Raw genomic sequence first — 12391 nt, 5'->3', positions numbered from 1 at the left:
TCAATTCTTGGCTTTTCCACCAGGAGACAGCCATTACTGGCCTACTCACAGACTTTAAGCTAACCTTACAAACTGCCTCTCTCTGCAAGTGTGTGTATGTGTATACTATTATTTATCATTCTATCATTTCTTTTCCCTTCAAGAACTCTGACTAATACAGTCCTAATAATGCATCTGAAAACAATCTTGACTTAGAAACTTAAATGAACATTTATCATCATGCTTTTCTTATTTTCTGACTTTTATTAATATGGAGTCTATGTGGGGAGATGCCTCAGTAGATAAAGTGCTTGCTAAGAAAGCAAAGGGGCCTGAGTTTAGATATCTAAAACCCATTTTAAAAGATAGGGCATGGTTCCGTATACTGTAATCCCCATGTGGAGATCATAGACAGGTAGATTCCAGAGGCTCATTGGTTAGCTAGACCAGCCAAGATAGTGAGTGCCAGGTCCAGTGAGAGACCTTGCCTCAAAAATAAACGGACAGCGTTAGAGGGAGATACTCCAGAATCCCAGAATTAGTCTCTCTTGCTGATTTGCTGTCTCTTTTTTCCCCCTCCCCCATTGTCCCCATTGCTGTCTCTTTTTTAAGACACACACACACACACACACACACACACACACGTATCACACACACACGCCTATCTCAACAACTGCACCTTCTATTACTCCTTTCTTGAGAAATTAGTTACAATAATATTATATCAGAAAACCTAACATTAAATAATTATCTCAGTTAGGGTTTCTATTGCTGTAGCAAAACACCATGACCCTAAAGCAAGTTAGAGAAAAGCGTTGATTGGGCTTACACTTCCACATTGCTATTCATCATTGAAGGAAACCATGTCAGGAACTCAAACAGGGCAAGATCATGGAGACTTGGGCTGACGCAGAGACCATGGAGCGGTGCTGCTTACTGACTTGCTCCTCATGGCTTGCTCAGTCTTTTTCTTACAGAACCCTGGATGACCAGCCTAAGAACGGCACCACCCATCATGGGCTGGGGCCTCCGGCATTGATCAGCAATTGACCTCAAGGAGGCATTTCCTCAACTGAGGTTTCTTCCTCTCTGATGACTCTAGATTGTGTCAGGTTAACACAAAACTGGTCAGTACAATGATAAAGTATCTGTATCTTCTAATACTTTTTCATGCAAATTTCTCAAACACTTCTGAACTACCTTTTCCTATTTCCAGATCACTTAGTGAAGTGCTGCATAAAAAGCAAACCCATGATAAATTCTTCCTGAGCCTGGTATAATAATTAGGGAGCATCAATATCATATTAGCTAAAAATAATATACTATCTATAAAAATAATATACTTTTGCATATAAACTTCCCGTGAAAGTAAGTCAATCAGCCACTTAATGAGAATTTTTCTCTAATTCAAAGTGAAATTCAGAATTATAATTGATAAGCCAAAGGTATTTTATTTTATATATTGATAAGTCATTATGACATAAAATTGACTTTCAGTCTACAATACTGTAAAGAACATGATAGTCCCTCTCTTAACATATTTATTTAATATTCATATTGTTTACTGTTCTGTGTCAGTATCTTTTCTTAATGAGCTGAAACCAAGTATCTTTTTCTGCATTTCCACCAAGTCTGGATACACAAATGAAGTTTTACTGTTTATAGCCAAGGCTTCATAAAGACCTTTTGACCAATCTCAGTTCTGTAGATAACATTTTTTTTCCAGTGTAACAAGAGAAAGATCAGTCCAAACACCTCCCCCCTTCTTTGTGTTAGGGATGTTAGGGACATCCCCTTGTTTAACTGCTGACAGTCTCAATTAGCTAAGCAGTAAACTGCTAAGAGCACATCCTTACATTTTTTTGAGTGGTTGCAAGAATCTATTATTGAATAGGCCTAATTCTCCATTGATATACAGAAGTTGTAAAGAATATTCCACCTCACATAATCTTTTGCTAGTAGGAATTCAATCCCAGGCAGTAAAAACCTTTATGGCCTTCCCAGGAGGCGTTGGGACACAGGTGGCATTCTCATTACCACAGCTGATAAAATGAGAGGCTTGCTTGGGGTCTTTGAGTGAGCCAGTTATTGAGGGAGTAGAATCTAGGTCTCCCTTTGCCTAGTATACAAGAAAAAAGCACAGAATTCCCAGGAGTGTTGCCTGAATCACATGTGCAGGAAATAGAGAGAAATGATGCCCAGGATGCTCATTGCTGAATCCCCATAGCAACCTTCCCTTGCTCCCCTCCCAGCGCACATAAAGTACACCGAAGGGTATCAAACAACATTAAATCTGAATAGTGCCCTTAATTAGGTGGGACCATAATGCTGACTCTCTTACCTCCCACTGTCCAAGCTAGCAGCTCCCCAGTCCTCTCTGGTGCCTAAGCCTGAAAGCAGGACATTGTTGTAGAAACAATCTTTGCCTTTCGTGGGACCATCAAACTTTGATGATGATGGAGTTTGATAGCCATAATGTCAAACTTTATATGGCCATAATCCAAGTTTACAATAATACATTAAGCCATAATGCTACTATTTATATCACCATAAACTCAGTTTTATGGTGATATAAATAGTCATGCTAATGGCATTAACAGCAGCACACAGTGGAATCCCAGCTGCTGAGTGGCGCTTTTACGCTATTAGCATTGCGATTTATGCTATCATAAGCTTAGGTAGTCAAACTTGTTACATATGAATAGACAAAAAAAGATGGATATCCACATCTTATGCCTGAATGGAGGCTTCTATATTAGACACACCCTCTTTACTATAAAGATCCATGTAGCTCTCTCTTTATTGTGCCCCACTTGCGTTGTGTGATATATTTGAAGAAAAAGTCTGTTTTCTGGCATCTTCAGAGCAACATGGAAACACTATTTCAATGTGATAAGAAAATGCAAGTCACAGCTGCTGGGCAAACTTACTGTCTCCTTGGCAGCGCAGAGGACCCACGCTCAGCTTGGCTTCTGAGCCTTGCCGGTCAGTATCTCCAACGACCACCTGGCTCACTGGCAGGTGATCTTTGTAGGATAAGAAGCCAGCATCCTTCCTCCTGAATCACAGGGAGACAGAAAAAACATGAGAGACGGTGTTAGAATTATACCTTCTGTTGTCTCTGATCAATGATGGCATTTTTAGTCATGCTTCAGAAATGTACTGAATAAAATCCCAGATGGAGTTTGCTCTCCTCCCCTGTAAGCACTCAGACCGTGGCTCAGAGTCAATGCTGGCATGGTCATCCAATGGAAAATAGTACTGACATCCTTGTCTCCAGAATCTATACCTAATAAGCCATTGGCTATTTAAGTGGAAATTAGACCAAACCACATACCCCACAGATGCTCACATTTAAAGTTAATGGAAAGTTCAACAAAACCACCTAAATGATAGACCAAATCCCTGTTGAAAATCTTTGCCTCTTTAATTGTTGAAGCAATTTCTTCAGAGACTTTCTTCCCTACTGGGCATCAGCTAAATATGGATTAGCTTTTGTTTTCTGGTCTTTCCTTGTTTACGTGAAGCACTGAAATAGTTCACGGATGTCTCCAGCATAGAGCAGGTGCTCCATCAGTACTTAGCTCTATGGATAATGAGAAGTGGAGCTGAGATTTGAACCCTGTTTGGTTTTCTGCCTAGGTTCATCTGTTTATCCTGCACTTTTCCACCATCTAATTTGATTCCACACCTACTTTGAATTACTTAATTTTTTTATCAATTGTTTGAAAATTTCCCGAATTCATGCAACGTATTTTATCATATACATTCTCCTCTTTTCCCCATAACTCCTCCCAGATCCACCCACATTTTTAATGCCCCTTCCAATTTCATGTTTTTTGTTTTTTGTTTTTTTTATAACCCACTGAATCCAGTCAGTGCTGCTCATAATGTTTTTGGGTGTGGGACCATCTAGTAGAGTGAGGCTGACCCACCATGTTCACACCTGATGTGGGAGTCCCTTTTGTGTGCTGTGATTACCATTAATGAATAAAGAAACTGCATTGGCCTGTTGATAGAACAGAACTTAGGTAGGCGGGGAAGATGGAACTGAATGCTGAGAGAAGAAAGGCTGAGTCAGGGGATGCTGTGGATCCACTGCCAGAGATAGACATGCTGAAACTTTGCTGGTAGGCCACAACCTCATGCTGATATACAAAATACTAGAAATGGGTTAAACTAAGATGTAAGAGTTAGCCAATACGAAGTTAGAGCTAATGGATCAAGCAATGATTTAAATAATACAGTTTCTGTGTGATTATTTTGATTCTGGGTGGCTGGGAACAAATAAGCACCCCCTCCTACAAATTGGCACCCATGTGGCCAACTAAATCCACATACAACCTGAGAGGTCTTGAAAAGGAATTCTACACACAAAAAAAAATTCAGAGTTTAAAACAGCTTCTTGCTGTTTTTGGCGGCTTGCTGCAGGTCCTTTACAAGAGATGTTCCTGATTCAGCCTTAGGAAGAAAGCCACAGCTGTCTTAAAATGCCGGCTTTCTGGGCCACACTGCTTATGAGACCTTTGCCTCTTTTGGGAGACCAAGTATTTGAATGGGGTTTGTGAGCAGTGCACTGAAACCTGCTTGATGGCAACATGGAACCAGCTTTGTGCCTGGAACTGGGGCAGCATGTGCGGCTCAGAGGCACAAGTGGCTCCACCATGCTGGACTATGTGGAGCAAGCAGGTATTACTGTATATGCCATACTAATGGTGCAACTTAAGTTTTAAGAAGTGCTTAGCATTTTAAAAAGCGCTCATGGACATTAAAGAATTACAAATATGCAATAAAGACAAATCCAGAGGAAAAATAACTCTAAACAAGTCAGTTGAATAAATGTACCTAGGCTTGGAAGAGAGAAGAAAAAGAGTATAGTCATAAAATAAAGTTAATGCTTTTTTTTAAAGGTAAGTCTTTAAAGAGACAGAGTACAAAAAGAAAAATAAGCCACGTAAAGACGGAAAATTCACAGAGCGTCTGGATTATGTATATTTTTGTGTTTTCTTTGAATTTTTTGGCTGTGAAGGAGCTAAGTACAGAGAGACATTTCATTGTATGGACTGCTAAGTTAAACCAACATAAAGGTATATTGATTCCAAAATTTGAGTCTAAGGATATGTTGCTTTGGAAAAGAGGGTTTTCTTTTGTTTTCTCAGAAGATGAGAACCTGTGGATTGCTTCCAGATCAGTATAGTATGATGGAACAAGACTCCCTGAAAGGTTGCTGTGAACACCTCCACAAAGAAAATACTTCACCCAATAAACAGCAGGAAACAGTTTGGAGAGAAATAATTATGCCTATATTCCCAAATATTGTCTATAAATGTTTGTTTGTATTTAAAGGGTAATGTGCTATAGAGATTTGCATTGGTATGGATCTTGGTTTATTACAAATTTAAGGTCAATTTTGTTATATTTCTGCTCTTGATTAAGGTATTGTGATTGTGTAGTTCATTTGAAAATGTAATGCATAATTAAGAAATAAAGCTTAATAGATAGTTGTCTATAATAGTCAAGATTGTAGTCATGTTAGTTAGGTTTTCTAGATATATAGAGATATATTTCAGTTAGATAGATATTCTTCAAATCTTTCAGAGAATTTCAGAATATGGCATTTAAAAATGTTTAAATAACTTAGGACTTTTCATGACAATGAGACACATCTGCTCTTGGCAGCACCAAACTACTTCAAGAGGAAGATGGGCATTGAAGAGGCTCCTTGTGGAATTTGCTAGATATTTGGGCAAGAAACTGTTCTTGCCTGGACAGATTAGCTGAACATTCAGGACCCACAGAGAGATGACTGCTGAACTTGCCTAATGGTGAGATAATCCTTCAGGGTTCCTGCTTCATGAAAGAGTCTGCAAGACATTCTGCAGGATACAGAAGAAAGTGACTGAACTGCCTTTAGAGTTTTCTGCTTTGTGGAAAAGTCTGCTAGATGCTATGGGCCAGTAGGTTAAAGATGGATGCCCCAACGGTACAGAACAACTTTGGGTAACTGTCCAGGCAGTGAGATATCTCTGTTAATTGTAGAATTTTGGAAGTTGCTTGCAATGTACTTCCTGTTTACTTAGGTAATGTTATATTTTTCCTGGAGTCTTTGATGGAGTTGAAGAATTTATAGTTATAGTTTTCCTTAGTTGTGATAAAAGATAAAATAGATATAAATATTGTAAGTGTAATTCTTGTTTGGTAACTGCTTTGTTATATGTAATTTTACTATGTTAAAGTTAAAACCTTTCTTTTTATTTAAACAGAAAAGGGGAGGTGATGTGGGAGTCCTCTCTGTGTGCTGTGATTACCATTAATGAATAAAGAAACTGCATTGGCCTGTTGATAGGGCAGAACATAGGTAGGTGGGGAAGATGGAACTGAATGCTGAGAGAAGAAAGGCTGAGTCAGGGGATTCCATGGATCCACCGCCAGAGATAGACATGCTAAAACTTTGCTGGTAGGCCACAACCTCATGCTGATATACAAAATACTAGAAATGGGTTAAACTAAGATGTAAGAGTTAGCCAATACGAAGTTAGAGCTAATGGGTCAAGCAGTGATTTAAATAATACAGTTTCTGTGTGATTATTTTGGTTCTGGGTGACCGGGAATGAACAAGTGTCTCCTCCTACATATAACTTTATTAAAAATTCCTCTATTCTAGTAGTCATTAATGGCCAATGGCTTCTCAAATAGAGGTAAGGACTCATGAGCACACCTTGTCCATTTAACAGTTTTGACTGGCTTTATATTGGTCAGGTCTTATAAAAGCAACTAACAGAACACTGTTGTTAGTGTCCTGTCATGTCCAGAAAACACTGTTACACCTGAATCTTCTTGTTCCTGGTAACCAGGCTTCAAGCCTGCCAGTAGGATTTCTTTTGTGCAAACTTACTTTCCTTTAGCAGAAATTCAAACAGTTAAAGTCACTTCAAACAGGAAGAAAATGCTCTGTTTTTGAAAAGTTATGCATGTGTTCTTGTGTGCATGTACATGTTATATGAAAGGATGCCCACACATGTGTGCAACTGCATTTGAGATTCAAATGTCCATACTAGGTGTCTTATTCCATCAATCTACATCTTATTTTCTGGGACAGACTCTTTCTGAACTTGGAGCTTGCTGATTCAGATAGGCTGGATGACCTGCAAATCTCAGGAATCCTGTCTCAGCCTACTCAGGATTAGAATTAGATATGTGATAATCTGCCCAGATTTTTATGTTGGTACTGGTTATCCAAATTCTGGGGCACATATTCATGCAGTAAAGACATTTCAAATGAGCTATGCTCCTACACCAAAGCCTTAGATAGTAAACTTGATATTTACTCTAAAAGGAACAATAAATGAAGATAGCCTAACTGCACACTTTAATTTGACAGCCTGTTAGAAATGATTCCCATGGACATGGTGCTAATGTCCTTTATGAGTTAATGCCGCTTAGGGTACATCGCTAAACAGCTGCTCCACAAACTATATCCTAAAATCCAAATCCTCTTGCAATCTGCTTTTGTTTGACCCAGAAGTGACTTTGTGGTTGACTTTGCAGTGTCTGGATGGAACATGTAGTATCTTCAGTACACACCAGGTTCCTGAGCAGAATGGGCCACCCTGAGTGAACTCTTAGAGCTTAATTCTTTGGGCTTCTGAAAGATAGAGTGGATAATTTTGTAAATAGGAGACGTGGGCTGTGGAGATGGCTCAGCGTGTAAAGTACATGTCACACATAAAACAAGTCATAAGACTTTTGAGAGGGGCAATCTCCATGACATTGTGTAATAAATGTACACTGATCATGGGACGGGTTTTTACATATGCACATGTAATCCATGTATGATTCACACATCTACTTGTGCAATTGCAACTCAAACCCTAGTTTGGACCTTTAGTGACCCAGAAGCACCTCTCCCACACATTTCCTGTAGTCAATACACACGTTAAAGGTATTTGCTATTTAATTCAAAATATTCAAATATCCAAAATCCTTTGGGTCATACTCTAAATGAAATGTTGTGCTTCACTAGTGAAAATGTAATATCACCGAACAATGGGAATGAGGCTTCTCCTGTTGTCAGCTGGGAGGACTCCAGGGTTTGGATATTGCACCTAAATCTGCCCTGAGCATCCTTCTAATGGAATTACCTACTGGCATTGATGGATGTTTACACAAAACAAGAAATGCTGGGTTATAAAGTCTGCTTAACTTTTGTGAATAATTTCAAGCTGTTTTCTCTAGAGTGCATATCAATTTACATTTCTACCTGAGCATAATAAGAATTCAGGTGGCATAGGATCCTTGCCTTTGTCTATGATAAGTGATGCAATGAAACATGGTATTCTATCTAAAAACACCAGATAAGAATTTTTTAAAACAAAAGCCTACAAGTATCTTAATTGCTATGTAATTTAATAGCACAGGATAAGCTTGGAAACATAGTACTTAAATTTTTGTAAAAAGATTTAAATAAATTAAATTGATAGATTGAATTATTTAAATCAAGTATTAAATTAGTTAAATAAATTAAATAAATAGAATGTAATAAATCTTTGAACACAGTTTCCAGAAGTTTGGGCATTGTTATATTATAATTAGCCATCATTCAATTATTTTATTAGAAACTGATTATCATTGAGAATAATAGGAATTTACAAGCCAAATCTCATCAGTACAATCAATTTTGTATCATTGTCAATGAAACTGAAAATTTTAAATCATTTTTATTAGGGCTTCTTTGTAATGTGTGCTATCACCACTACACCAAGCATGAGGAATAGAGAATTTATGTTGGCCACAATCACCAGTTCATAAAGGATAGTTTAGATTAAAGTCTACTCTATTTGTTTCTCATTCTGGGAGTTTCTAAAAAAAAAAAGAAAAAATGAAAATAATAAAAAATAAGCAAATAAACAACCCTCCATGTATATTAAAAGTCTTTGTCATGTTAAACTTATTTCTAGATGAAAGCAGATCTCGCAAGATTCACTCAACTAATCTTACATATTGAAGCTACAAACATGTCCTAAGTTCAAGAATGCTTGCAATATTTTACATACACTTGTACCTATGCCATAATATACCATACCAGTGAGTACTAGGTCTGCTTTATGCGCAAAGGAACCAGTTTGGATTGATATATTGATGTTTTCTTGGGGTATAGCTAACTGATATTCTTGATAAATCAGAAAAAAAAACCCAAACACTAAAAATTCATCACCCTAGATAACATGAAAAAGTTACCTTCTGGTCCTATTATGGTCAAATATCTGAGTAGAACGCCACAAATTTAAAGTTTCAGAGAGACACAGACGAAATGTACAACTAAAAAACAACAGATACCTTATTGCCTATGGAAAAGAATCCACAGACAGCAGTAAGCAGCTAAATTAGCACAGTTTCTGATGTGATTTTGCAGCACCTGCCCTGAGAGCTGGAAGGTGTTTCGCAAAAGCAGCGGTTCTCAACCTGGGGGTTGTGAACCCTTTGGGGCTTAAATGATCCTTTCACAGGGGTCACCTAAGACATCAGAAAACACAGATATTTATATCACGATTCGTAACAGTAACAAAATCACAGTTATGAAGTAGCAACAAAAATTTATGGTTGAGGGTCACGACAACATAGGGAACTATATAAAAGGGTCCCAGCATTGGGAAGGTTGAGAACCACTGCTCAAAACATCTACCTAATGTCTCTTCTTAGAACTTTGCATGAAGCTTTTTATTCTTATAAATTTTTGTATGCAAACATGATTTCTTTGGAATCAATGACCGTTAGAGATCGAGGTCAATTTAATTTATGGAGACACTAAGTAACATGTTTATCATGTTAGCACATACACTAATTACGTGTGATAGCAGACTTGTACGTGCATCTCAGAGGGGTCCTGACTCAGACTCTTGCATAGTTTATCAGATTTGTTAGTTACGAAAGTCAAATTGAGTCTCTGAGTCCATTCTAGAACTTTCTACTTCAGTACAGCTTTCCTAAGGATTTCAGTTGTACTCTGCTGCCCATACCCTGCCTGCTGAGACAGCAAGCAAGCCTCTGGGCAGCTCAGTCTTCCCCTCAGCTCAGTGAAAACACAAAAGTAAACATTTTATAAAAGGAAAACACTGTAGAGAATTTGTTTTCTTATCAGATGTTATGAGATTTCCCATTCTAGAGGTCTGACCTGCAAGTCCCAGCAGAGGGAAAGGACTTTCCTTAGAGAAGCTTGTAGGGAGGTTTGGGTAGCCTCGAAGAGAACGATGTGAAACTATTTTCACATCCTCTCAGCTGGAGCAACTGCTAAACAAATACATGGGAGACCGTTGTTTGGACAAAGGCTGCAGTAGATCAGGCTATACCAACATGGATGGACTCATTCGTGCCAACTGACATAGAATCAAACTGAATGTTAGCACAGGCCAATTTTCTAGAGAAGAGGGGATTCCCAGGCACCAATAAGAGGAGGGATGCCTCTGAGCCAACATTATAAGGAAGCCCTCTCCATTTTAATCCTGTACAGGATGCTTTTGCAATGACCCATATGCTTTCTGTTGGTTTCTGCCTAATTTTGCTCTTTCCTGCCTTTTATATTTTGCTTTATGCCAGTTCCCTCTGTTGAGCTCATTGGTCCATTCATTCTGTTTTGTAGAATACAGGATAAGATGCTGCCTAATTCTAGAATTGAAAATAAAATGGGATTAATTATTTTAATTAAATTGGTTGTGATTTTGTTTTTCTCAGACTAGATCTCTGTGAAATGTGTGAGACAAGGAAATAACGTTTCAGAGCATCTTTGAGATGAGGAAGTTGGGCAGAGGCAACTCTGTATTCCTCGGGGATGTCTTACCATCTCAAGACGAAGCAGCACTGCCAGTTCCTCTATGGTCCTTACGCGTTGGTAGGCAAGACCTCTGCTTGTCTACCACAGAAGTGCTATTGCAGCATAGCTGAATCATCACGAGATGAAAACAACAGAACCTCTATTACACAACAAAGTAAAACTTTCTCAGTACTTCCAATAATGTCCTCAGTCACCACTGACTTTTGCACCTTCCTCAATGCTATAAGTGTTCCCATAAAGCAATTAGAGCAATTAAGAAAACAACTGTCACTACTAGATTGTTAGAATCTGTGCCTATGTCCCCTATGGAATGAAAGTAATTACAGACTCAATTCTTTCTTTTCAGTGGGAATAGAGGAGACCTTTTATAAATGCTAGACAATTATGTGTCTCATTTAGACTCTTAGAAAAAGCCCCTGTCATCATTTTGAGACTTTATGCAAAATGGTCCTCTCTGATTTGCCTTTCTGGAATTCAAGCTCCCTGAGGACAGACATGATATTTCATAAAACTTTATCAAATAAACACAAGTAGCTAATTAAAAGTAGTTTACTTAATGTATCTTGTGATTGGATAAATGCACAAACAAACGCAGACATTAACAAGGCATAATTCTAAAGACATCAGAATGAGCTTGCTATCAATGGGGAGAGATGAGAAAGAAAGCCTTTCTTATATGGAAGTCCTTGAATAAATTTGAAGCATTTACTCCTGGAAGTGAAACTTTAATTAATGTTTTATTTCCTTTGAAATTAATATTTAATAAGAGATGAAAGTCTGATTAATATGGCAAAGGGGGTACAAAACTTATATCTTAAAGTGTCATTTTTATTCTACAGGAAAGTTGTCTCACTGGATGGAAGATAGCTTTGAATTACGTATAGGTTAGTCTGTCTATTGATATTTACATTCTTATCTATGCAAGAGTTGCTTGTGTTTTTGTAAGTCATGGCAAGAGGGGATACTTTTGTTCTTTCTTTGCCCAAATGTAGAGGCAACAAATACAGCTTTAATTAGGTGATTCAGTGGTACATCTTGACAGTAACATATTATGGAGTGTTAAAAAGACAATGACAAAAATGATGGTTACTTAAAAAACATGTTCCTTAGTGAAATATTCCAATTTGATCACATGATTCCAATCATAAGCCATTCTGGAAAAATGCGAAATTATGGGTACAATAGACGATTGATGATTTTTTTCAAGAGGAGATACTTGACGAGTAGACTTCTTCCCATTTCTGTATCTCTGAATATCTAGCAAGTCATGGTCTATGCCTAGCATCTCAAAACCTAGTTGATGAGAAAGTATTTCCTTATCTTGGCTGTGAATATCTTTCAAACACAGGGTGAGTAACCTGGTTTTTCCTCAGTGTTTTTTTTTTCTCTATGTTTTCAAGAAACAAACAGGAGCAGACTTTGGAATCTCACAAGCACCTGGACATCTGTCCTGTCTATGCTTAGCCACAACGTATTTTATGGCTCACTGGCCCTTCAGAATGGCTGGGTGGACTTTTGGAGAAATATTTTCATGTGAGTACATAATTGTATATGTGTATGTTCAGGTTCATGTGTGTTTGAATG

General features: G+C 37.9%; 1 protein-coding gene across 2 annotated transcripts in view; it reads right to left on the bottom strand.

Moving 5' to 3' along the window:
- Cntnap2 (contactin associated protein 2) overlaps positions 1–12391 on the bottom strand; it is a 2078180-nt gene that overhangs the window by 438551 nt on the left and 1627238 nt on the right. For both annotated transcript variants that reach the window (XR_005972587.1, XM_041635058.1), the window contains exon 15: positions 2910–3037. Coding sequence is in view for 1 of the 2 variants with exons in the window: in XM_041635058.1 (XP_041490992.1) it covers positions 2910–3037 (128 nt within the window). In the remaining variant the exon portion in view is untranslated. The remainder of the gene's footprint in view (positions 1–2909; positions 3038–12391) is intronic.

This window comes from Microtus oregoni, unplaced genomic scaffold, assembly GCF_018167655.1.
Source record: "Microtus oregoni isolate MIOR12 unplaced genomic scaffold, Mior012 000046F_ref0000063, whole genome shotgun sequence".
In the NCBI taxonomy this organism is placed as follows: domain Eukaryota; kingdom Metazoa; phylum Chordata; class Mammalia; order Rodentia; family Cricetidae; genus Microtus; species Microtus oregoni.
The sequence above is the reverse complement of the archived record's forward strand: the minus strand, read 5'-3'. Positions and strand labels throughout refer to the sequence as shown.